Source organism: Bos mutus, chromosome 10 (assembly GCF_027580195.1).
Source record: "Bos mutus isolate GX-2022 chromosome 10, NWIPB_WYAK_1.1, whole genome shotgun sequence".
Classification (NCBI taxonomy): Eukaryota; Metazoa; Chordata; class Mammalia; order Artiodactyla; family Bovidae; genus Bos; species Bos mutus.
The window spans coordinates 22,325,751-22,353,160 of NC_091626.1; the positions used below are offsets into that span (position 1 = coordinate 22,325,751).

A 27,410-nucleotide genomic window follows, 5' to 3' on the forward strand; every position below is an offset into this window, starting at 1 on the left:
CGCGGGCGCTACTTCCGGAAATTAAAAGAAAATTACTTCCTGAGCTGCCCGTACTTGCTATGGCCGACTGAGCAGGCACTGAGCTTAATAAAAACGAAACTTTTCCTGGAAACCCCTAGAAAAATCTCATTTAACCGTTTTAATTTGTGGGCATGACGTAGTATCATATCCCTTCTTCACTTTATAAAGGTTTACTAATACATTCCCCCCTCCCCAGTCTATTTGCCAGTCTCCAAAATGGCGCCGGCGACTTTGAGAAGGTCAGAGGTGAGTTCCGTGGGCCCTCCCGGTTCCGGCGCGATCGAGGCCCAGGGCGGCGAACAGTCTCCGGCACCATGTCTGGCTCCTCAGGCCCACAGGCTCAGCGTGGCCCTTGCCCGTTCGCGTTGCTGCTGCTACTCCTGCTGGGCCCCAGCTCGGTCGTCGCCATCTCCTTCCACCTGCCCGTTAACTCCCGCAAGTGCCTCCGCGAGGAGATCCACAAGGACCTGCTGGTGACGGGCGCGTACGAGATCACCGACCAGTCTGGGGGCGCCGGCGGCCTGCGCACCCATCTCAAGGTGCGGCGCGGGGCGGGGCGGGGAGGGGAGACCGCAGGCGCCGGCGAGGTGGCCGAGGATCGGGGAGTCGGGCGGGCGGAGGTCTGGAGGGCCGGCCTGGCCGCGCGGAGCGCGAAGGGCGCGCCGTCGAGACCGCCCCCTCACCCCGCTCGTTGGCGGTCGCGGGGCGGGACTGGGAACCGCGCACCGAAGCCGGGAACCCTTTAGGGGGCCCGCCAGGGCCTTGGCGGATGTGGTGACCGCTGAGCGGCCGCGGCCTTGACTTTGGGTCCTTGTGGTCTTGTTCCTGTTTTGGTTTTAGGTACCTTGAACTGGTAACTAGGGGTCTTCAAAGAAGTCTTTGGAGGCTGATTATTTGTGGGGATCATCATCATAAGACATTGATACCTGCAGGAAAATAATGGAATCAGATTTACTGTGAATAATAAAAAGCTGTTATTTCTTGAGCATCAGCTGTGTTCAGGTCCCGTGCTGCTGTACACATATTAGCATTTAGTTCGTACATTACCCTATGAACTAAGTACTGTTTAGCCTCATTTTACACATGATAAAACGGAGGCTCAGAAAGGTAATAGAGCTGGTGTCAGAGCTGAAGTGGATTCTTAGGTTGGGAGTTAAGTAAGGTGACAGAAAACTGCTGCAATCTTATTCTCACCGTGTCTTTTATTTGTCATTCCTGTGATTGATTAAAGTCGATTTTTGGTGACAAAACGGTCTCAGTCTCTAGTCCTTTCCTTTCTGGTTCCCCAGAGTCTGGGCTTGGCCAAGTTTTCTGTAAATTTCAGTGATACTCTTGGATGGTGACAAGTATTACTGTAGTGCCAGTTTGGTCCAATATTGATTTGGGATGACCAGACCTGATCTTCGAAGCGTTCATGTGTTCAATATCTGTCAATATTTGATTGCATTTTAGGTAATTTTATTCATTCACTATAAGCACCTGGTTTTTGTTTTTAACAGGAGGGGTCTTGAACCCAGACAGGAAGAAACATTTTTACACTAAATTAGAGCTTTGGGTGTAATAAAATCATAGTTTTATTTGTAAGTATTGGAACCCATTAGTGGTAACAGATGGCCTCCTTGGTGGGTCAAAGGGTAAAGAATCCACCTGCAGTGTAGGAGACTCTGGAAATGAGGGTTGGATCCCTGGGTCAGGAAGATTTCCTGGAGAAGGGCATGGCAACTCACTGCAGTATTCTTGTGTGGACAGAGGAGCCTGGCGGGGCCTACAGTCACAAAGAGTTGGGCATGACTAAAGCGACTGAGTATGCACAGTGGTTAACAGATGCAGATTATTTAAACTTTGAGAGGTAAAAACTATTTTCACCACTGTTGCACCATGACCCAGACTTTTGTTATTCTCTTCAGGCCCCAAACTTCTCTCTGGCCAAGAAAGAAATGATGGCATAATTTTATAGGCTTAGATACAGTATTTTGGGGGTCCTGCTTCTGGCTCGTCAAAGGGTGTAGGGCATAGTATCAAAGAATTTGAGCAATGAAAGAGAGTTTACTCTCATCTCTAGTGTTGCTCCTCTGATTTGTACTTACGATTTAAAACCTTAACTATTCTTTACCTGGTAAAGTTGAAATTTTCCAACATACTCTGTAGCACTCTTCATGATCTGTTCCTGAAGCTTTACGTACTTTGTTATCACTCCCCTTTGCATTTTATATATGAGCCACCCTGAACAGTACCCTAAACTCAGTTTATTTTCATCTTACAGTGTAACTAGTATTATGTCTTGTCTTCCTCATTAAACTATTAGTATCGTGAGGGCAGTTGTTATTTTCGTGTTCATTTTTTTCTGAATGTCAAGCATACTGCCTTGCTTCTAGTAAGCACTTAATACAGGAAGCATATAATATAGCAGGTTCTTACAGGGATTACATTTACATCCAAGGCTGCTGAAGGGACCTCGGCAGCAGGAATCTGTATCTACATGCTACCATTTTATCATCACACACTTGCTCTCCCCACGTCTGCTCTGTTCTCTTGCTTTGTGGTTGTTTATTTCTAAGTCGGGCCCGACTCTGCAACCCCATGAACTGCTGCACACCAGGCCTCCCTGGCGTCTTTCACCATCCTCCAGAGTTTTCTCAGACTCACGTCCATTGAGTCGGTGATGCCATCCAACCGTCTCATCCTCTGTCTGCTCTGTTCTCTTGCTACTGGCCAGCTGACTCAGACTACCTCTGAGGTCCTTCTCCTGGATGCCAAGTAGGTAACAAAAATGAATGAATTGGGCCAGCTATAAGAAAAACGGCAGCCATGATTGATAAATGAGGGATAACTGGGAGTAGTGGAAACTGTCAGTTTGGAATAGTCAGTACTTATCTCTTGATGTGGACCTGTTGCCACATCTGGTTTTTCAAATGAAGTTAGAAATCCAGATTTTTAAGCGAAAGCTCTTGATTTTAAAATATCACCAACTAATTCAAGTTGGTCTTGGCATTTGTTTTTTTATAGAGAAGAGTACAGTCTGTCCACCATGTGTACACATTACCCAGATTATCGGAATCGTGTCACACTTATTTCATCTTAACTGCTTCTCCCTTCTCATTTTATGCTGAGTCGTTTTAAACTAAAGTCTGAGTATCATGGTGTTTCAGTCTTTCATACTTCAGGATGAATCTCTTTAAAAATATGAACTTAATCACAATGTTATGTGGCTGTTTTCCTGCCTTGCAAAGTTAACAATGATTCCTTAATGCTGTCTAATGATTGATTGATGTTTAGTCACTAAATTGTATCTGACTCTCTTGTGACCCCATGTACTGTAGCACTCTAGACTTTTATGTCCATGGGCTTTCCCAGGTGAGAATTCTGGAGTAGGTTGCCATTTCTTCCTCCAGGGGATCTTCCCAAGTCAGGGATCAAACCCACATCTCCTGCATTGGCAGGCGGATTCTTTATCGCTGAGCCACCTACCCACTTCATACTCAAATTTCTCCACTTGTCTCAAAAATAGCTATTTAAAATTAATTTGTTGTATCTCTCAAGTCTCTTTAATCTACAATAGTTTCACTCTCTCTTCCCCAGCTCCCTTTTTTTTATATGCTTGAAATTATATTGTTGGGGTCAGTGGTCCTTAAATCATGTCCTACATTGTAGGTCTGTCTCTGCTTCCTTGAGGTGTCATTTGACGAGTCTGTCCCCCATGTTCTTGTAAAAGTAATCAACTATAAATAGGTAACTAGATTCGGGTTTATGTGAGGCTACTTCACAAGTGGTGGTGTGTGCTTCATGTGACATCATGGCACTGCACACAGCACTTTTGTGCCCCTCAGTGCTGCTAAGGTAGATCAGTAGATTCAGTGTGTGTATTAAAGTCCAACTGCTGCTCTAAACAAATTATCATGGACTTAGTGGCTCACTGGTAGTTCAGCTGGTAAAGAATCCACCTGCAATGCAGGAGAGCCTGGTTCTATTCCTGGGTCAGGAAGATCCACTGGAGAAAGGGATAGGCTACCCACTCCAGTATTCTTGGGCTTCCCTTGTGGCTCAGCTGGTAAAGAATCCGCCTGCAATGTGGGACACCTGGGTTTGATCCCTGGGTTGGGAAGATACCCTGGAGAAGGGAAAGGCTACCCACTCCATTATTCTGGCCTGGAGAGTCCATGGGGTCACAAAGAATTGGACACAACTGAGTGACTTTCACTGGTGGCTCACTGCACACATTTATCTTTCAGTTCTAGAGTTCAGAAGTCCTAAAATCAAGGTGTCAACAGTACTGTGTTCCTTCTGCAGGCTCTAGGGGAGAATCCATTTACTTGCCATTTCCAACTTCTAGAGGCCACCTGCACTCTTTGACTGGTGACCCCTTCCTCCATCTTCAAAGCCAGAAGCATGGTATCTCCAAAACTTTCTCTTCCTTTCTCCCACCCAAACCTCTCTCCCTTCTCAGCTTCTATCATCTCATCTCCTCTGACTCTCCTACTTCTTTCTTTCCCTTATAAGGACCCTTAATTTAATTCACATCTGCAAACCCCTTTTTGCCACGTAGAATCACACATTCACAAGTTCTGGAAATAAGGATATGGACATCTCTTGGGGGTTGGGAACATTATCCTGCCTACGAAGTTGGTAACAGCCTGGAGCCTCTAATGCAAAGCTGCCAATTAATCTTTAACTTGTGAAGCTATTGATGATTTATATGGGTATATTGTTTCATTAAGATTGTGAAATGATGATTTTCTAATTGTTCATTTCATGTTTACTAGCTGGAATTACTCCTAAGAAATGCATCACTTAAAGCCATTTGGTTACTCTAAAATTTATAATTCAGGAACGAAAGTTGGGCTTAGTGCAGAGTTCATTCCTTTTTCTTGTTGGTTTTCACAGCAAGTAGTTGTTGCTCTTGTCATTTCCACTGTAGTCTGAAGAAGGCTGTTGTTGTTTTAAGTATTATACTGAGGTCATTTTTGATTGTCGTCTACTTCCATTTTTGGAGTGCTTGTTTTAGTCCGTTGCAGTCATTCTTTATGTACACTTGTCCCTTTGGCTCCTGTATCTTTTTGACCCAATCCTGTTGGACTTTGATGGCTTCCCTCTTTTGTGGAATAGCTAGGTGGTACCCTTGGCTCATCTTTTGTATGTCGAACCCCTGACTTGCATGCAGCTGTTCCTCCAAGAAGTTGTGGTTCCTTTTTGTGAGGCATGGTATTTTAGAGACCATAAGTCAGGTGTCATTTTTAAAAGTTTAATATATTGTGCAGGCTGCAGAACCTATATGTGAGCTTGATCACACTCCTTAGCACAATTTGCAAACTTTTTCATAGCCTCTGTCCACTTAGTTCTGCTTTCTCTTAAAGTTTGACCACTCACTGCCCAGACTCTGCCTCAAGAATTCTCTCTATGCATCTTTTTACCTTCTGAGGTGCAACTCCAGTGTGCAAGGATCTGAGTGGTTCAGCTTCTTTTTATGTCCCAGGCCATATTCTAGGTCTCCAGACAGCCTGTTAATTATCTTCCTTTTGGTCATATATCCACCCCTGATTTAAGCAGCCACGGTTTGGAGAAATGGATACTTTCTGCAAAAGTTGGTCACCTGGGCTTGGCATTTAGCTATTGCCCTGATTGAGACAGTCTCTCTTAGAAGGATCTTTGTGAATGTAGTATCTTGATAAACCTGTCTCATTCATCATCCTCCTGTCACAGAGCACCTTAACGTCCAGTGAATACATGAGTGTCACCATACATCACTCTACCTTGTAGTTCAGTGTTTACCCATCTCCTCAGGTAGACTTTAAGCTTGAGCAGAGCCTGTGTCTGAATCGTCATTGAAATGCTTGTGTCTAATACAGACATCCTGGAAGGTGAAGTCAAGTGGGCCTTAGAAAGCATCACTATGAACAGAGTGGAGGTGATGGAATTCCAGTTGAGCTATTTCAAATCCTGAAAGATGATGCTGTGAAAGTGCTGCACTCAATATGCCAACAAATTTGGAAAATTCAGCAGTGGCCACAGGACTGGAAAAGGGCAGTTTTCATTCCAATCCCAAAGAAAGGCAATGCCAAAGAATGCTCAAACTACTGCCCAATTGCACTCATCTCACACGCTAGTAAAATAATGCTCAAAATTCTCCAAGCCAGGCTTCAGCAATACGTGAACTGTGAACTTCCAGATGTTCAAGCTGGTTTTAGAAAAGGCAGAGGAACCAGAGATCAGATTGCCAACATCTGCTGGATCGTGGAAAAAGCAAGAGAGTTCCAGAAAAACATCTATTTCTGCTTTATTGACTATGCCAAAGCCTTTGACTGTGTGGATCACAACACACTGTGGAAAATTCTAAAAGAGGCGGGAATACCAGACCACCTGACCTGCCTCTTGAGAAATCTGTATGCAGGTCAGGAAGCCACAGTTATAACTGGACATGGAACAACAGACTGGTTCCAAATAGGAAAAGGAGTACGTCAAGGCTGTATATTGCCACCCTGCTTATTTAACTTCTATGCAGAGTACATCATGAGAAACGCTGGACTGGAAGGAACACAAGCTGGAATCAAGATTGCCGGGAGAAATACCAATAACCTCAGATATGCAGATGACACCACCCTTATGGCAGAAAGTGAAAAAGAACTAAAGAGCCTCTTGATGAAAGTGAAAGAGGAGAGTGAAAAAGTTGGCTTAAAGCTCAACATTCAGAAAACAAAGATCATGGCATCCAGTCCCATCATGTCATGGGAAATAGATGGGGAAACAGTGGAAACAGTGTCAGACTTTATTTTTCTGGGCTCCAAAATCACTGCAGATGGTGATTGCAGCCATGAAATTAAAAGACACTTACTCCTTGGAAAGAAAGTTATGACCAACCTAGATAGCATATTCAAAAGCAGAGATACTACTTTGCCAACAAAGGTCCATCTAGTCAAGGCTATGGTTTTTCCATAGTCATGTATGGATGTGAGAGTTGGACTATGAAGAAAGCTGAGTGCTGAAGAATTGATGCTTTTGAACTGTTGGAGAAGACTCTTGAGAGTCCCTTGGACTGCAAGGAGATCCAACCAGTCCATCCAAGGAGATCAGTCCTGGGTGTTCATTGGAAGGACTGATGCTGAGGCTGAAACTCCAGTACTTTGGCCACCTCATGCGAAGAGTTGACTCATTGGAAAAGACCGTGATGCTGGGAGGGATTGAGGGGCAGGAGGAAAAGGGGACGACAGAGAATGAGATGGCTGGATGGCATTACCGACTCGATGCACATGAGTTTGGGTGGACTCTGGGAGTTGGTGATGGACAGGGAGGCCTGGTGTGCTGCGATTCATGGGGTCGCAGAGAGTTGGACACGACTGAGCAACTGAACTGAAATGAATACAGTGGATGGTACAAAGTAGGACTTCAGCCTAAGGAATGAATGAACAAATGAATTGGCACTGTCCTAATCTCATCTCTGATCTTTTCCTCTTCACTTGTCTCCTCCTACTCCTCACTGTAGCCATTCTGAATACCTTGCAGTTCTTTGAGCACAGTGTTCTCTTAATGGGGACCAGTCTTTGCCTGTACACCTCTCCTGTGTGCTTCCCCAGTAATGGAAAGTAATGTCATGCCTACTGTGTAGGCATTATTGTACAACTGAGTTACATATTTTAGTCTTATTGAGCTTGGGTCTGGAGTCAGACAGATTTGGATTCAGATCCCATCAGCTCCACCATTTAAAGGGGGTATGGTCTTAGGGGAATTACTTAACCTTTCTCTTTGAGTCTCTTATATGTAAGATGGGGATGATAGTGTTCGTAGAATTATTAGAAGGGCTAATGGAATGATCTCTTTATTGTGCAGGGCTTATTGCAGTGGGCCATAGATATTAGTACTTTGCTTTTCTCTCTAGTAAATGAAAATTGAATTGCCTATCTGACTTCCTCTCCCTGTGTCATTACAGTGACAGATAAAGAGCATTTTAATGAGTAATTCTGAGGTTTTGTGATTTTCCCATTCATTCAGTAAATATTTATTTAATACTTAGTACAAATGCCAGACATAGCTGGGATTATAGGCATGCATAGCAGACAGGTCCTTGACCTCTAGTGAGAACAAAGACAAAATACAAGTTTAAAAAAATACAGACAAATCTCAGGTAGTAATAAGGATTATAATGAAAATCAAGCAATAGGTGGTAAGGAGTGGTTAATAGGGTAAAATGTATTTGAGTGGCCAGCCAAGGCCTTTCTTTTTTTTTTTTTAATTTAATTAATTAATTTTCAATTGTTCTGGGTCTTTTCTCCAGTCATGGAGTTGGGGCTACTCTCTGGTTACGGTGAGCAGGCCTCTGGTTTGCAGTGGCTTCACTGACTCTAGGACACACGGGCTTCAGTAGTTGCAGCTCCCAGGCTCTAGAGCACAGGCTCAATAGTTGTGGCCCATGGGCTTAAGTTGCTTGGTAGCATGCGGGAATCTTCCCAGATCAGGCATCAAACCTGTGTCTCCTCAGTTGGCAGACAGAGTCTTTACCACTGAGCTACCAGGGAAGCCCCAGCCAAGGCCTTTCTGAACAGAGAGAGAAGTGGATTGAAATGATGGGTGGAACTATGTTGCAAAGATTTCTCCTTCAGGCCCATATTGGGATGTGTTTTCTGTTGAGATTTCCAATTGAGGTTATTCCTTCCCTACTTGTTTCATAAAATGAGGCTAAATCAGGCTAAATAGTTTCAGATTTAAAGATTGCTGCACAGAATTCAAGCAGGAAATACCAGCCCATTCTGCAGAGTGAACATAGAAGTTTTCTCATACTTCAGGTCCACAATAAAAGCCTGTTGTAGGGACTCAGAATCTGTGAGTTACAAACCACATTTTCATAGACATTTTCATAAAGATGGAGATTCCAGTATCCGTTGTTCTTTGGAATCCGTGTTAATAGTGAAAATTGGAGGGTGAATTAATTTTAGGGGATGAGATGAGTTATTGCCTAAGGGTGATTTATACTTTGGAAATATATTACAGAAAAAAGAGAAAGCAGTTGTGAGGAGATGTCATAATCATCACCAGAAAAGAAAGAAAAGCCTGATGGTAATAATTTAGGTCACTTATACATTTTTAGCTTCTTCCAAATAATCCAATTGGTCTAACTTTTTTCTTATTGTCATTCTTCAAGAGTGCTGTTGCTATTAATAATTCATTTTGCCAAATGAGATTATTTTTTATTTGGCTATTACACTCAGATATGGTCCCAGTGTTTCCCAGCTAGCTTACAGATGAGAAAGCCAAACAAGATCATTTGGAAAGTTCAGCGTTGAGTCATAGGCCTATCACAATTTAACCCTAAAAATGATCAAGAAGAACCTTGGCCGTTGGGAAACCATTGGTCTATAATTTTTTCCACCACTAAAAGCTGTATGAAAAGATCGTGTGTGTGTGCGCGCACGCGCGCGAATGTATGTGCGCACTCATGTGCGCTACACATTTAATTGATTTTATTTGGAGTAGTTAACGCTTCAGCTCATGATTACTGTTGTCTATGCTGAGGGCTGATCTTTTTCTCTTAAGAAAAATACATCTTTCTCAAATTTACATTTGATGTGACTGTTATCCAGTGGATTAGAAACAGATCAAGAAATAGATGGTTTAGTACAGAAAGCTGATTGGTACATTAAAATGTAATGATATTAAAATCTAGTTTATTTTATGTGTTATATACTAATTTCTAGATTTAAATTAAAACCTGATTGTGTGTTTCTATCTCCATAAAAGTTAAACAACATTACTTCATTTAAACCTTTCTCATTTGACATTTGTCCACAGCCTTCTCTCTTTTCAAGTGATCTAGAGAAGGGGGCTGCTTAGAATTTGAAATTTCTGTATCATGTCTTTATGATGACTTCTCGTGTTTCTAGGGAAGGGGAACTGATTTCTAAAGGTAATCTAGTGGGCTGCAGTGGCTTCTTTACTGTTTCTTGTGTGAGTTGCTGACTGGTGGTTGATCCTGAGCTGTGGCCCCCATATGCATATGCAGCCTCGCAGCCTGGACAGTGGAGCCTTCTGTGAAATCAGCCAGCTGGCCACAGACCAGAATTTGGGCTCCCAAACAAGCCTCCGACTTGAGGGAGGTTGATGTCATCTGCTTTATCCTGTGCCCCCAACCTCATTGTTCGACACAACTTGTGGGAAATCAAGGGACTAGTTGTTAAGAAAGAACAAGGCTTTGTTTGTGCCTGAAAGGGTCACACTGGAGGTTTTTACCGTAAATAACTTTGGAACAGTATGAAAAAAAACATTTGATCTGGCTTCACCCCCGCAGCAGTATTGTTAGGGCAGCAACTGGTCTTTCCTTCTCATTCCCCTTCCCTTCCTCCCTCTTTTTCTCCCCCGCCTACCCTGCACTCCCCCTCACTCCCACCCCCCCAGTCAATAATGACGTATTGCCTGTGTTAATACAGTAAATGCTGATGGAATCAGGAAGAGAGCATCTATCCATTATCATACCACTGCCTGGAAATTTTCCATGTCTAGTTTTCAGTACTTCAGAAGCTTCTTTAAACATCACTTCTGTGCTGTGCTATGCCATTGCTGAATTGTGTTGGAAATTTGAAAGAATTTAGTGTTGCTAGATGCTGCTTATGGCTTTCTAAGTTTGACTTTGTTCTGGGTAAAATCTAGATGTCCTTTGATTTCAGGGATGCTGTTGGTAGACTTCATACTTAATCTTGTTTGAAAGATCAGAGTAAATTTGTTTTAAATATGGCTGCTAGGCTATCAGAGTCATCCATATTCTTTGTATATAGCCTCTTGGAAGTATTTCTGATACTACTTTTCTAGTGTAATACTATAGCATCTTCGTGATTTGGTGTTCTCTCCCATTAGAGTAATAGACCCTACAGCTTTTAGATTCAGCGTGAACTCTTACAAACTGAAACGTATGGACTTGCAACCTCTGATCATTATATATGCATCCACAGTCCTCTCTTCTCCTCCCCCAAATGTAATGTTGTTGAGTCCTTCGTGTTTATTACTTATCAGTAAAACACATGCAGGAATTTCTGAAGTCGTCTGATACTTCTTACTGTGGCCTAGTAGCAGCTAGAACGATTCATTGAATACCTCCTTTGTTCACTTCAGTTGCTCAGTCGTGTCCGACTTTTTGTGACCCCATGGACTTCATCACAGCAGGCTTCCCTGTCCGTCACCAACTCCCGGAGTTTGCTCAAACTCATGTCCGTTCAGTCAGTGATACCATCCAACCATCTCATCCTCTGTTGTCCCCTTCTCCTCCTGCCCTCAGTCTTTGCCAGCATCTGGGTTTTTTCCAATGAGTCATCAGCTGGCCAAAGTAATGAGTTTTGGCTTCAGCATCAGTCCTTCCAATGAAAATTCAGGCTGATCACCTTTAGGACGGACTGGTTTGATTTCCTTGCAGTCCACGGGACTCTCGAGTCTTCCCCAACACCACAGTTCAAAAACATCAATTCTTTGGCTCTCCGCTTTCTTTATAGTCCAGCTCTCACATCCATACATGACTACTGGAAAAACCATAGCTTTGACTAGAAGGACCTTTGTCAGCAAACTAACATCTCTGCTTTTTAACATGCTGTCTAGGTTGGTCATAGCTTTTCTTCCAAGGAACAAGTGTCTTTTCATTTTATGGCTGCAGTCACCACCTGCATTGATTTTGGAACCCAAGAGAATAAAGTCTGTCATTGTTTCCATTGTTTCTCCATCTATTTGCCATGAAGTGATGGGACCATCATGCCATGATCTTAGTTTTTTGACTGTTGAGTTTTAAGCCAACTTTTTCACTCTTCTCTTTCACTTTCATCAAGAGGCTCTCTAGTTCTTCACTTTCTGCCATAAGGGTGGTGTTATCTGCATATCTGAGGTTACTGATTTCTCCCAGCAATCTTGATTCCAGCTTGTGCTTCATCCAGCCTAGCATTTGTCATGATGTACTCTGCATGTAAGTTAAATAAGCAGGGTGACAGTAGACAGCCTTGACGTACTCCTTTCCCAATTTGGGACCAGTCCCTTGTTCCATGTCTGGTTCTAACTGTTGCTTCTTGACCTGCGTACCGATTTCTCAGGAGGCAGGTAAGGTGGTCTGGTATTCCCATCTCTTGAAGAATTTTCCACAGTTTGTTGTGATCCACACAAAGGCCTCAGTGTAGTCAGTAAAGCAGAAGTAGATGTTTTTCTGGAACTTCCTTGCTTTTTCTGTAATCCAGCGGATGTTGGCAATTTGATCTCTGGTTCCTCTGGCTTTTATAAATCCAACTTGAACATCTGGAAGTTCATGGTTCATGTACTGTTGAAACCTGGCTTGCAGAATTTTGAGCATTACTTTGCTAGCATGTGAGATGCATGCGATTGTGCGGTAGTTTGAACATTCTGTGGCATTGCCTTTCTTTGGGATTGGAATGAAAACTGACCTTTTCCAGGCCTGTAACCACTGCTGAGTTTTCCAAATTTGCTGACATACTGAGTGCAGCACTTTTATAGCATCATCTTTTAGGATTTGAAATAGCTCAACTGGACTTCCTTCACCTCCACTAACTTTGTTTGTAGTGATGCTTCCTAAGGCCCACTTGACTTCGAATTCCAGGATGTCTGGCTGTAGGTGAGTAATCACACAATCATGGTTATCTGGGTCATGAAGATCTTTTTTGCATAGTTGTGCTGTGTATTCTTGTCACCTCTTCTTAGTATCTTCTGCATCTGTTAGGTCCATACCATTTCTGTCCTTTATTGAGCCCATCTTTGCATGAAATATTCCCTTGCTGCTGCTGCTGCTAAGTCGCTTCAGTTGTGTCCAGCTCTGTGCGACCCCATAGACAGTAGCCCACCAGGCTCCCCCGTCCTTGGGATTCTCCAGGCAAGAACACTGGAGTGGGTTGCCATTTCCTTCGCCAATGCATGAAAGTGAGAAGTGAAAGTGAAGCCGCTCAGTCGTGTCCGACTCTTAGCGACCCCATGGACTGCAGCCCACCAGGGTCCTCCATCCATGGGATTTTCCAGGCAAGAGTACTGGAGTGGGGTGCCATCGCCTTCTCTGGAAATGTTCCCTTGGTATCTCTAATTTTCTTGAAGAGATCTCTAGTCTTTCCCATTCTTTTGTTTTCCTCTATGTCTTTGCATTGATCACTGAGGAAGACTTTCTCATCTCTCCTTGCTATTCTTTGGAACTCTGCATTCAGATGGGTGTATCTTTCCTTTTCTCCTTTGCCTTTAGCTTCTCTTCTTTTCTAAGTTATTTGTAAGGCCTCCTCAGACGACCATTTTGCCTTTTTGCATTTCTTTTTTCTTGGGGATCACTTTTTTCTTGATCACTGCCTCCTGTACAATGTCGCGAACCTCTGTTCATAGTTCTGGCACTCTATCAGATCTAATCCCTTGAATCCCTTTAACATGTTTTGTTAAAGTGCTGCATTAACAAACCAAGCACCTGCTTTGGCAGGTACTTTGTATCCCTTCAGTTTCTAAATCTTCCTGCAGCTTCCTTTGGGTTTACCTGTCTTTTCCTTTTTCATGTAACAACCATGTTGGCCCTAGTCATCCCTGGGTTTAGTCAGTGTAGACTACTTTATCTAGTTTGCCATCCGTTAGCACTTTTAGGTTGGAAGTATGGTTAGTTACCTAAATGTTTAATTCTAACAATAACCTCATGAAGTACTTACTCTTGTCCTTATTTTACATATGAGGCACAGAGAGGTCAAGGAACATACCCAGGGCTTTACAGCTAGTAAGTGGCACAACTGTGACTTGAATATCAACTTGCAGTTTGACTCTGGAACCTTCAGTCTAACTACTGTGCTCTACTGTCTCTCAGAGGGAGAGAAGGGTAGGTGTTTCTGTTTTGGTTCATTTTTGTGCAATGTATAGAGCTTCTCTATACATTGTATAGGGTTCATTTAGTTCATTCTATAGGGTTCATTTGGTTCTATACATTTGGTTCATTTTGTTCAATGTATAGGGACTTGGTTGTTTCTGAATTCCTTAGTTGTTCAGAAGCTACAAGGTTGATGTTTATCCTTAAAATGACTTGTACACTTTGTGTACTCAGTATTATACCACAGACTGATCATAAACCTAAGGAAGACAGTGCAGGGTAGGAGCCTGTATGAAGGAAATTACATTTTCAAAATTTTACCACCTACACTCAAGGTGCAAGTTGATTGCCCTTTGCTGCTATGGCCTGAGTGGTGTATGGAGCTGGACTGCTGGGGTATGGAGCTGATTCAGCAAATGAAAGCAGTGTGTGAACTGTGCCAGTAGAAAGACACAGCCTTGCCACCTTCCCCACAGACAATATGTCACTTTACAAGAGTAGGTATAGACCTGTCTGAATTACCTGTTTGTGTTTAAATACATCCTGGTGGCTCAGAGAGTGGCAAATCTGCCTGCAAGGCAGGAGACCCGGGTTCGATCCCTGGGTCGGGAAGATACCAGAAGAAGGGAATGGCAACCCACTCCAGTATCCTTGACTGGAGAGTTCCATGGGCAAAGGAGCCTGCCGGGTACAGTTCGTGGGGTTGCAAAGAGTCAGACACGACTCAGCAACTGACACACAACATAAGTAAATGAAAGTGTTTGTTTGCTTGCTTGACTTTGATTATAAATTTCTAAAGACTCTGGAGGTATATGTGTGTGTATGTGTTTGACTTCATCCTTCTGAATAGTATTTTTAAAATAAGCTTTTTATTTTAGAACAGTTTTAGATTTCCAGAAAAACAGTGAAGATAATGGAGTTCCCAGGTACCCCACAACCAGTTCCCCCTGTTGTATGGTACATTAGTCACAGGAATGAACAAGTATTTATACATCATTATTAACTGAAGTCTGTACTTTATTCAGATTTCCTTAGTTTTTAACCCAATGTTTTGTTTTCCTGTTCCAGGATCTCATCCTTGATATGTAACGTTTAGTCATATTTCTTAGGGCTCCTCTAGATTATTACAGTTTCTCAGATTTTCCTTGTTTCTGACAGCCATTTGAGTTTTGAGGCATACTAGTCAAGTATGTGAAGGCAATGGCACCCCCCTCCAGTACTCTTGCCTGGAAAATCCCATGGATGGAGGACCCTGGTAGGCTGCAGTCCATGGGGTCGCTAAGAGTCGGACACGACTGAGCAACTTCACTTTCATTTTTCACTTTCATGCATTGGAGAAGGAAATGGCAACCCACTCCAGTATTCTTGCCTGGAGAATCCCAGGGACGGGGGAGCCTGGTGGGCTGCCGTCTATGGGGTCGCACAGAGTCGGACACGACTGAAGCGACTTAGCAGCAGCAGCAGCAGCAGCAGTCAAGTATGTTATAAGAGACCCCTCTGTTAGAGTTCATCTGATGTTTTCTCAGTGATGAAACCTGGAATTATGGGTTTGGGGAAGGAAGAACACAAAAGTAAAGTGTCATTTTCGTCATATCGTATGGAACATACGGGAGCATGCTGTCAACATGAATTATCACTGTTGTATTGACCTTGATCATGTGGCAGAAGTCGTGTCTGTCAGGCTTCTCAAGTTCCTCCCCTTCTGTACTACACTCTTTGGAAGGAAGTCACTGTGTACGGCCCACACTTGAGTGGGGAGTTATGCGCGACCTCCTTAAGAGACAACTCTACATAAATTATTTGAGAGTGTTCTTCACGGGAGACTTTTCTCTTCTCCCCTGCTTGTTTGTTTGATCATTTATGTCAGTATGGATTCATGGCTGTTTATTTTATACTCTGCATTACAGTCCAGTACTACTTTATTCTGTTGCTCAGATTGTTTCAGCTCTGGCTTTTGGGTGTCCTTTCGTTCAATTCATGTGTCCCTTTGACATACCCTGTTGGCGTTTTTTGTCTTGGTTTGTTTTTGAGCGCTTCTCTACTTCCTGGCACTACAAGATGTTCCGGGCTCATCTTGTGTGTTTCTTGCCCCAGTCCTGGATTCAGCTGTTTCTCCAAGGGGGCCTTTTATTGAAGAATAAAAGGTAATTATTGCTAATTAGGACCCAAGATCTGGATGGGTAGTATTATTTTAAGATATCTTTTCCTGACATTCACACACACACACACACACACACACTTACAGCAGCAGTAAGTGGCCAAAAGTAGTCCCAGCCTTATTGCAACTTTTCTTAAGGCTGAGATTTCCCAGGGCAGCCAGAGGACCTAGGATGGTGCTAGAGGGTGGAGGCCTGGGGCTCAGGAGCTTTCACCCAGTTCCTTCAGGTCCCGCCTCTGCATTAGATCAGGCGGATGTTCTGGCGGGTCACTAAAAGGATCCGTCTCAGTTGTCTTAATATTTGTATCTTTAGCCAGGCCATGTTTGAAAGTGGAAAGTCTAATATTGGTCACAGTCCTTTCACAAGGACCTTCCTGATAAATTGTTCTTCTCGTTTAGTTCCAGGAAAATTAATCTCTGAAGATAAATTTGTGAGCTTTCATCAGTAAACAAATGATGTATAACCCAACTTGTTTCTTTCTTAATCTTGGCTTCCGGAAAACTGAGAGCCAGATTTATCTTGCAGATGCCATTTGCTGAGTTCTGATTGTTAGTGCCTTCATTCTGTTTGATAGCACCTATTTGTTTCTTCTTCCAGGTGAACTCTGTTCCTTGAATTCTTAATTGCTTTATCTGCCTGGTGTTTGGGCCTAAGCTACTTGATCCTCTTGAAGCGGGGGGTATTATCTTGAATGTGTGGCAAAGGAAGAGGGTCAGGCTTCTGGAGCAGGACCTGCCCAAGAACCTGTTTTCTCTGACCACTACCTAGAATGGTCCAAGAAAATCCAATTCTAAATGAGTCTGTATTCCCAGTGGACCTGTATTCTCACTTATTTTATGAAGTGAGTATTCACATATTCTTGACATCAGCTACTGTGCATGTACAATTAACACTTTCCTACTTTATAAGTTGTGAACTTTGGCTTGCCTTTTTCCTTCAGAAGGTGTTATCTAGAAACAGACCTTTATTACTTTCTATTCCTTGATGTCATATGGACAGATTTTATGGCTTGATATTACCTTTGTTTAATTAAGAACTTCACAGTAAATTTTAAAAATGTTCTTTTATTGTTTAAGCGGGAATCCTTTATGAGCTTGCTGTTTGCCACCTTGTGGGCTTGTACTGGCCCATTAAACTCAGTTTATGTTGCTTACTTAATCCTTGTGGGCATACGTTTTTTGGTCTTGTTCTGTGGGCTCTCTGTTTTTAAAATTTCTCAAATCTGGCCCCTGTCTCTCCATACCCACAGCCTTTATCATTTCTAACCTGAATGACTGGGTTAGTGTCCTAACTCATCTTCTTATCTCTGGTATTCTTCCTTCTTGAGTCTGTTCACAGTATTGAGTCTCTTCACAGTGTTAGCAGATTTATCTTTCTAAATTGCAAGTTGAATCACATTACTCTTATTTCAAAAAAAAAAAAGTGTAGAGAAATCTCACTACTCAAAAATAACTAATATTATTAAAGTGCTTTAATTAAATGGTGGCTCAGACGGTAAAGCGTCTGCCTATAATGCAGAAGACCTGGGTTCAATCCCTGGGTTGGGAAGATCTCCTGAAGAAGGAAATGGCAACCCACTCCAGTATTCTTGCCTGGAAAATCCCATGGATGGAGGAACCTGGTAGGCTACAGTCCATGGGGTTGCAAAGAGTCAGACACAACTGAGCGACTTCACACTTACACTCATATGTATGCTACTCAGTTTTTGTATTTAAAATCTCACCTATAATCAAATCTTGATTTACAGACAGCATTAGAACATCCAGTTTATTATAAGGAATCCACTCCTTTTGTGTTCCACATCACAAGTAGCATCCTGTCTTAGGTAATGAAATGTGCCTTCTGCCCAGACAGTCATGTGCTCTAGAAAAGAAGCCTGAGACCCAGTCTGTCATAATATTGTGTCAAACCCTTGCTTTATTTGCGATCATTCACTTAGCAATATATGCCGCTACTTGTGTTACAGGCCTTTCTCTAGGAATGGGGCAGTTTAAGTTTGGAAAACTTAGAAGAGCCAACAACTTAGAAGACAGGAATTGTTATTTGTGGAAAGCAAAGATGTCTTTTTTTAGAAGAAACTTCTTATCCCCACACCCATCTTCCCACACCTCCTGTAGTCCTTGGCATAATTAACGTGAAATTTGCAGGAGCAGCTCTTCCAGACTTGTCCTCCAGCAAGCCTTCTTTTCTGTCTCTCCTTGTATCAGGGGCCCCATTTCCACTCTCCACTTGCACCACATCAAGATTTGTGTTATACAAGAAATGTGTCCTCATATATCTTTCTCCTTTTGTAGTATATTCTTTTGGTAATTGTCCACTTGTATTTTTGTGACACATCTCTCTCTAGGAAGTGATACTGGCCTACAATCTATAAAGTGAGCTTTTGCTAATAAAGTCACTTATATCAACTGTATCAACTGTTAGAATGTTCGAAATTTACCGTATTTTGGTTTCACCTTCTAATCTAATTCTTGTCTTTGGGAGTGTTTGGACCATATCATCATAATAGACTGTCTTTTATAGACAGTGTTTTCTTCCATTTCTCCACTTTGTATAAGTTCTCTTCCCAAGTATTATTTGCTACCTGTTCTTACTTACTTTTTCTTATAGATTACAGATTCTGCTGGCCATATTCTGTACTCCAAGGAGGATGCGACCAAGGGGAAGTTTGCCTTTACCACTGAAGATTATGACATGTTTGAAGTGTGTTTTGAGAGCAAGGGTAAGTAAATCAGAGTGTTTTCCCTGAATTAAGCAGCATCTTCCAAGTAAGTTAGAGTATGAACTTTTTCTCTCCTGGCCTCTCCTGGCAGGAAGAGGAAATGAAAACTACATTTGCTGGGGTGCATACACATATAAGTCAAAGTCAGCGAGTGGGTAGAGTTCTGCATGCGCAAGAGTAGGCATTTCTTGAATGCTGTACTTGGCTTGAATAACAGAGTTAAATTTTGTATAGATGCTAGAAAGTAGTGCATTTATATGCTAGTGACATGTTTTCTTAGAGGTTAGAAGTGGGGTCTGTCTAACAAATCACATCTCATCAGAAACACTTTTTGATCTCCAGGGCACTTGCTGTTTCCCAGTCCTCGTGTCTTGCTGTGGCTTGTTCTGTGCATATCAAGGCCAAGAGCCCTTAGAAACTTTTAAGCTGATTGATTATATGATGGCTTCTGTGCATGATGGTTGGTGAAAAAGCAGATGCTTCTTCACTCCCTGTTCTTCAGCTTCAAGGATACCAGACTGTAAAAACTGTATGCATTTATACCTGCCATATTACTTGGGGCCCTTTGGGGCTGCAGGACAAATGGAACGAAACTCAAACTGGCTTAAAGAAAGACTGTGTGACTGCAAACAGGGGAGTTGACAGTGTGGTGCTGGCTTCAGGCACAACAGTATCTTGGGGTTTTAACAGCATCATGGGCATTTTACCTCATTTTTAAAGCTTTTTGCCTCCATTTGACTTTATTCTCAGGCTTTCTCCATAAGGTAGCAAAAGGACTTCTGGCAATTTTACATTTATACAGTGTTCAGAACATAATGATCCTAGAAGAAAAGCAAGCACCTTTACCAACAGCATCAATGGATTCCCAGGAATAGCAAAAGAACTAGCAGCTTTTAACAGTTAACCAAAAACTGACCCCTTGAGCTCAAATGGGTCAATTTAGTCTGAAAGCTAAAGGAGTTCTCCCAAAGTAAATGGAATAATAGAATGGAACATGAAAAGACTGTAATAATAATTTCATGATTGATACCCCTCTCCCTGCCAGTTCCAGGATGTCTCAGTAGTATTCTAGATGGTTGTACTGTTCTTACCTCAAAACTCAGACATCTAAGACTATATTCATGACCACCTCTTTCAGACTAGTTCCCTTTATTCATCAGTATTACCACTGTCCTTGCAGTTATCTGGGCTCACAGTTTTGAAATTACATACTTAATGTCTTTTCTGGTCTGTCATCAAGTTGTGCTGATACTTCTTTCAAAATACCTCCTATATCTGCCACCACACAACTCTGAACTCTCAACTATAAAATTGTGGATTATGTCAATAGCCTTCTAACCAGTATCCCTGCTTTTCATATATCCAGATACTGCCACCAGATTTATCTCCTAAAACTTTCATTATATCAGTCCTTCTTTGAAAGCTTTTGCTGCTTTATAGTGGCAATAATGTTCCTGTTCTGTAGAATGAACCCCAGAATCATGAAATTTTCAAGCTAGATGAGATTTTAGGCACCGTGGCTTTTAATAGCCTCTATACTCTTGCTCCATCCAGCCTTGTCTCCCTCTGCCCATCAGGCTCCAGCCATTCTGGTTTCATTTTTCCCTCTAAACTTGTCACATTTATTCATTTGCTGGAATGCCCTCTCCTATATTAACATAAGTTTACCTTTAGATGGGGAAACAGTGGAAACAGTGTCAGACTTTATTTTGGGGGGCTCCAAAATCACTGCAGATGGTGATTGCAGCCATGAAATTAAAAGACGCTTACTCCTTGGAAGGAAAGTTATAACCAACCTAGACAGCATATTAAAAAGCAGAGACATTACTTTGCCAACAAAGATCCGTATAGTCAAGGCTATGGTTTTTCCAGTGGTCATGTATGGATGTGAGAGTTGGACTGTGAAGAAAGCTGAGCGCCAAAGAATTGATGCTTTTGAACTGTGGTGTTGAAGAAGACTCGTGAGAGTCCCTTGGACTGCAAGGAGATCCAACCAGTCCATCCTAAAGAAGATCAGTCCTGGGTGTTCATTGGAAGGACTGATGCTAAAGCTGAAACTCCAATACTTTGGCCACCTCATGTGAAGAGTTGACTCATTGGAAAAGACTCTGATGCTGGGAGGGGTTGGGGGCAGAAGGAGAAGGGGACGACAGAGAATGAGATGGCTGGATGTTATCACCAACTTGATGGATGTGAGTTTGCGTGAACTCCGGGAGTTGGTGATGGACAGGGAGGCTTGGTGTGCTGTGATTCATGGGGTTGCAAAGAGTCAGACACGACTGAGCGACTAAACTGAACTGACCTGAACCTTTAGAATACATCTTTTTGAATACATCCCTCAGCCATTCTAGTCTGCTTAATATCTCAATTAACTGACTTATCCATTGCTGTTCTAGGTGTTGGGGAGATAGCAGTGAATACAACAGAAGTCTCTGCTCTCAGTGGAGCTTACATTTTCATTGGAGCAAATAGATAATAGGCAAATATAAGTCAGATGGTCATGAGGGCTTTGGGGAAAAAGCAAACACCTTGAGATGCTGAGCATGTCTCAGAAATACCAAGCAGGTAACTGTGGCTTCTTCCGAATAGCGCATCACTTACTACTGGAGATACACGTGTATCACACACACAGCCTTGTGTTGTTTAAATGTCTTATGTATATATTTTACATTCCCAATTTTGAGTTCTTTGAAGGCAGAGATCTTTTGTTTTAAATTTCTTATATGCTGATGCCATGCATGTAAATGCCTAGGAACTAGTTTTAAACTGTGTGTGTCTATGTATAAACGTGTATACACACACATATTATAGTCAACACTCAATTTCTAGTTTTATTTGTGTTTATCCGTTTGTTTATTCAGATATGAAGACCTGATACCCTGTGGTCTTTGGAGCACCTTTTAAAAGATCGTCCATTTGCCAGGCAAATGCAAAGAGAGATTACTAACGGGTCTTTTTCAAAGGAGACCCTTTGGAGCCATGATGTCAACTAAGGGGATAGGCTGGCTATTCTGTGCAAGAAACTGTGTGTTCTGGACTCCGTGGTCTGTGGTTTTGTGGTTTCACTTGTATTTGAATAATGCTAAAGCTATGCTGTGACAGATTGTGGGAGAAGTCTGTTAGGAGAGTATCTTGATCATTTGGAGCAGATGGAGCTATGAGCTGCTTGGATTTCACTTTTAAATGAGGAAAAAGAAGCAAAAAATTTGGATTTGGGAGAAGACACCTCTCTGAGGGTCCCTTTTTGTTTTGCTTTCTTTTGTTCTTGGAAACCTAATTAGTTTAATGCTCAGAAGGGATCTGTGATTTGGCTTAGTTTTTTTTTTTCCCCTAGTATTTATTTTGGAGAAGGGAATGGCAACCCACTCCAGTGTTCTTGCCTGGAGAATCCCAAGGACGGGGGAGCCTGGTGGGCTGCTGTCTGTGGGGTCACACTGAGTCGGACATGACTGAAGTGATTAGCAGTATTTATTTATTCATTTGACTGGGCCTTAGTTTTGGAATCTTCAGTCTTTGTTGCAGCATGTGGACTTCCTAGTGGTGGCATGTGAACTCCTAGTGGTAGCATGCGGGATCTAGTTCCCTGACCAGGGATCACACCCGGGGCCCCTGTGTTGGGACTGCAGAGCCTTAGTCACTGGACCACCAGGACTTAGTTTCTTGACCCTACCTGTTGAGTCTTACTTTATTGCTTTCAACTTGACCTGTCCGGTTTATGCAAAAGAACGTCTTTACTGTCTTTTAAACATGCTACCCTCTTTTCTTCCTTCCTGGTTATTTATTTTTGGTTGTGCTGGATCTTTGTTGCTGCTTGCAGGTTTTCCCTAGTTGAGGCAAGTGGGGGCTACTTTTTAGTTGTGGTGGGCGGCTTCTTATCCACTGTACCACCAGGGAAGTCCTCCATTCCTTTCAATAGCTGAGTCTTTGCCCATGTGTTCCCTTCTGCCTAGATACTTTATCTGCATTCAGGTGTTGTCCACAGCTAATCTCTTCCCTCTTCTAACCTTTGCTCAATAGCCAGGATTATCTAAACTGTTTTTGGTTTTGTTTTTTCCTTAAAGTTTTAGACTGCTTTGTATTTTCACTATGCTGTTCTGCATACTTGTGTCTTAGATGCCCATCAGATTATGTGAAGGCAGAGATTGCAGTCACCACCACGGTCCTAGCGCCCTGTGAGTTCTCAGTGAGTTGTTTTTTGAATTGACGTTTCAGAAAATCTCCAGTGTTTCTCAGGGTACAGTACCGTTCTGTACGGCTTATGGTCTCAGGAACCACAGTGCTTAAGTGGCACTGTTTCCCAGAACTCCTGATTTCATGCAGGTAGTTGTTAGTTTTATAAGTAATCGGGTGAATTCCACAGGATGAGTACTGAGCAGTTTTCTGGGGCTCTTTGCCATCTTTCCCTTTCTCCTGCTTGATAAGAGTAGAATTCCTTTTGATCAGATTACCATTTCTCATGGGAACGTTGCTCTGTTGGTCCTACTATATCCCAAATGGACTTTTCTGTTTCTAAGAAGTATCCCTGAGAATTGTATTCTTACTATTAAGTTTCTTCTTGGGCTCCTCTAAGGGCTTTGTGGGGATAGTCCTGTACCATTTTATTTACCTATTGAAATGGCCTTACATTGACCAAAACTTTTGAAATAAGTGGAATAGTAGACAAATCCTGTGTACTTTTCAGTACTCGTATTTGTGTTAAGTAATCCAAGCTTAGCATATACTAGTAATCCTTCTCTCAGAATTTCACAGGCCGACTTTTTTCGGATGTGGAGCTGTGCCTGTGCAGCCTGCGTGGGTGCCCACCGCCTGCTGGTCTGTGCGCCGCAGTGGGTTTTCTAACCCAGCGAGCCTGTGTATGCTCTCCTCTCCTGTTCTGCTCCTGTTCTGCCAGCTGCAGCATCGTGTGTCCTGCTCCCTCAGAGATGTTTGCCAGCAGCATGTTCTTGTCGCTTTCCGGCACCCCACACACATAGAGGCTTTGTCTGGAATGCTTGTGATTTTTAACCAGAGCCAGGAATTTTCTGCAGCTGAGTAGGGGGAGGAGTTGCGACTGTTTCCCTCTATTGAGAGGGTAGGGGTTAGGGAGAGGGAGGGTGGGTGGGTGGGTGATTTCCCGGAATTTTAAATATTCCTCACAATGAAGCCTTTGATTTCTTTCTCAGGAACAGGGCGGATACCTGACCAACTCGTGATCCTAGACATGAAGCATGGAGTGGAAGCGAAAAATTATGAAGAGGTGCGTCCTGCCTAACAGCCAGTGGAGGCAGTAGCTCGCCGCCCCTGTGAGGCTTCTGTGACCCAGTCAGGCCAACAGGCTGTGCTTTGCCCAGAAGGCTGTGGTTTTCTCAGCAGTCATGTGACAGCCAGCTTGATATAAAAAAGTTGTGTTAACAGCCTTGAACAATAATTCTGGCTGTGCTGTCAGCCAATTGACTGGACCAAGCGTCCCGTAGAAATGTTGGTGTGATAAAACACTCAAGCACATGCCAGCAGTGCTCTCAAGACAGAAACCAGATATATACTTAGAATTTCTAAAAGCTAGAATTCATTAATGTTGATGTTCAAGGTTAAGAAAAGTGATTTTTTTTAATTCCTATGGTTTTTATTCCCAGACTGACAGCTATGTATGTATTCAGTGCTGTTTAGATTTGAACAATTGTGTTGTCTTTGAGAAACACAATAATCAAAAGTAGCTTTTAATTAAAATAATTTCAAATTTTTCAAAAAGAGAGCAAGATGGAAGGAAAAAAACTACAAGAGACTTGAAGTTTTGCTGACAGCATGTATTGTAGAGAATAAAAATAGGCGTTTATTTGGGTGGTGGGGAGCTGGAAGTGTGCTTAGAATAAGGGGAGGGGAACTGGGCTCTTTTAATCTATTGTGAGAGACTCTGGGGGCATCACAGCTTCTTTAAATGAAGAGCACCTGTGAAAACCACAAGACCTATTTAAGCCTGGAGGATTGATCTTTACAGAAAGATAAGAGTTTTCTTACCGAGGTCAGTCTCTTTATGAAAGTACCTGAAGGCATATAGAAGAGATGGGCTACAGGAAGTGTAAATGGATTCTGAAGAATGTAAACTGAATAAACAAAGGAAAGCTGTTTTAAGTGATTTTAAGAGAATTTTCTAGGAATGGTGGAACAGGAGAGGTTATTCTGTCTTTGGTCAGAATTTGGAAAGGAAATACCCTAAAACGGAAGAGGATTGGAAGCCAGTGGCTGGCTCTGCAGCAGGAAGTCGTACTACAGTACTTGTGGCTCTCCAGGTCTTTCCTCTTTTTTCTTAGTTCATGTGTTCAATTGAACAAAACTAGACTGAATTATTTGTCAGTAAATCGGAGCAAGTGATGCAGTTGTGAATGGAAGGCAATTCCTGATAGAGACTTTAGTTGGCTTGTTTCTGTCTCCAGGCTAGTTTAATTAAAAGAAATAAAGCCAAGAGCTTTTTTGTTCAGTGAACTTAAGAGTAAATTGAAAAATCCTTTTAAACTTTTATGAGTCAGAGGAATCCTAATTGTATTTAGTAAGTTAAAGCACTGTTATATGATATAAAACACTAAGAAAAATGTTGTATTATTATGAGGTTGAAGAATAGGTAAAAGAATTTACAGTTTTTGAATACTGCTGCTATATTCTCACCCTCAGATTAGATACTAGACATAGCTGCTGCTTCTCTGAAACGGACAGTACTATTCTGAGTTGACATACACAATAAGGTGGACATCACCACTGTATAGCATTTTAGAACCCCATGCCCCTGTACCTCCTGGAATTTCCATCATCCTTGGACTTTGTTGACACTAGGAAAGGGCCTTTATCTTTCCTGACCTTTTACTTAACCCAAGAGGGGAATCCCTAGCAGAAAGGAAACCACGGTGCTTCCTTTGCTGCTTCCTGCTTCAGCAGTCTGGCACGTCCTAAGCCTTTCTTTACGCACATGGTTACAACACAGCTCAAAATTCTCTTTCTTAACCAAGAAACTCCTCCCATTACTTTCTTCGGTGACCTACCTCCCCACTCCCCCACCCCTCAGTCAAAAAGCAGATCAAACTGAGACGGAGGATGACATGTGATGATGACACAGGCCAAAGACCAAAGCCCTTTTCTCAGGACAAAGCTAGGCCGGCTCCTTGAACCTTGCTCAGAAATGGCTGTTTAGTTGTCGCTGGTCCAGTGCCTGTGACAGGAACATGGATGATAGAAGCGCTTGCTGTGTAGTTTACCACCAGAGAGCACTGGGCATTAATAGAGGTTTTGAGGCATTTAACTTCAGGCCCTGGGGGCGAGGGCAAGGCTTTATCTCCAGAGGATTGGGGCCCTTCAGCATCACTGTTTGGATTCAGGAAGGTGGTATGTTTCTTCTAATGTTTTTTCACATCAAACGTCTGTCTCCCTCACATTTGTGGACTTCATAATTCTGAAATCCCACATGGTCCTGTACAATTAAGTAGTAATCATTGTCTAAACACCTGGACAGAGTACCACACTACCTACCAAATTGTTATGGAGGTTTAGTTAACGCATGTGAATTGCTGTGTAAACAAATGTAATTTGTTTACAAATGACAAATGTAAGGTGACATTATTTGAAGGCAGAATGGTTGACATTTTGTAAAGAAATAAGTTTTGTAGTTTGAAATCTTTAAATAGAATGCATATTTCCTCCGAAATAAAACATTTTTAATTCCCTCCAATAGATTTTAAGGATCTCTCACCACTATTTTTTGCCCCTAAAAGGGTCCCATTTTCATAGGATCAGTATGTGAATTGAGCCATTTCTTTTTAGTGTGTGGTCTGTGAGCTAGAACAGCTGTTTGCAGAGACTTATTATCTAATCTTACAGTTGTGGGAATGAAGGCAGTTATCCCACCAGGAAGGAGCTGTCTGACATATCCTCTAACTCGCTGGGCTGTGTATGTCCCTTCTTGCTTAGATGTCAGTATTTTCAGCACAACTAAAATCATGTTTTGCCTGAAGGTTCTATTAGTATGCCATTTGCTACCAACAGATACACCAAAAACGCAGTTGCGCTTTTTGAAGCATCAGCTGCAGCCTTTTCAAAAGCTCTGTTTCTCTGAATGCCCTCATGAAGGAGGAACTCTGGTTCTACATACTAGATCCAAAAGCCCTTTCTTTACATAGCTTAAATAAATAACATGGGTAAGCTACTTGACACATAGGCGATCAGTTCAGTAGATTTTAGCTCCCTTCTCCTGCCCTGCCTAGAAGCTGCCACACGGCTATGACAGAGTGAATAGGATCTTTCTAAATTTCATTCATTTAGTCCTAAGATTGGCAGTCTTTTCTGGACTTATTTTGGCATGTCGTTGACCTTCTGACCTTCGTTGAAGAATCCTGTAATCCATATGCCCTCGTGCAAAAGAAGACTTGGCTTTGGGTGTAAGTCTATCTTCATTGTCTTGATTGTGTTAAGACTGGCTGGTTTCCTCTTTTATTGCTATGCTTCTAAAATTTGCAGGGGTTGAGGATGTGGGTATGGAGATAACAGTCATTTGCCTGAATCTGGCTCTCCTCGTGAAGCTTCTGTCTTGAGTTTCTCAAAGTTCCACCAAGGGAAAGAATCCAGTGATTCCCTAGAGGCTGGTTCCACACGTGTGTTTCAAGAAACAGTCTTTCAGATTTACCACCTCCCTTGCTATAATTACATAGAACTCTGAACTCTTCAGAATTCAAATCATCATTAGAGGAATGGAAGATTT

General features: G+C 42.4%; 1 protein-coding gene across 1 annotated transcript in view; it reads left to right on the forward strand.

Moving 5' to 3' along the window:
* Positions 1-272: 272 nt before the first annotated feature.
* The window catches only part of TMED10 (transmembrane p24 trafficking protein 10), a 34,794-nt gene continuing 7,656 nt past the window's right edge, over positions 273-27,410 (forward strand). The window contains exons 1-3 of the mRNA XM_005900987.3: positions 273-560; positions 18,580-18,691; positions 23,854-23,927. Coding sequence (XP_005901049.1) covers positions 336-560; positions 18,580-18,691; positions 23,854-23,927 — 411 coding nt within the window. The 5' untranslated portion in view covers positions 273-335. The remainder of the gene's footprint in view (positions 561-18,579; positions 18,692-23,853; positions 23,928-27,410) is intronic.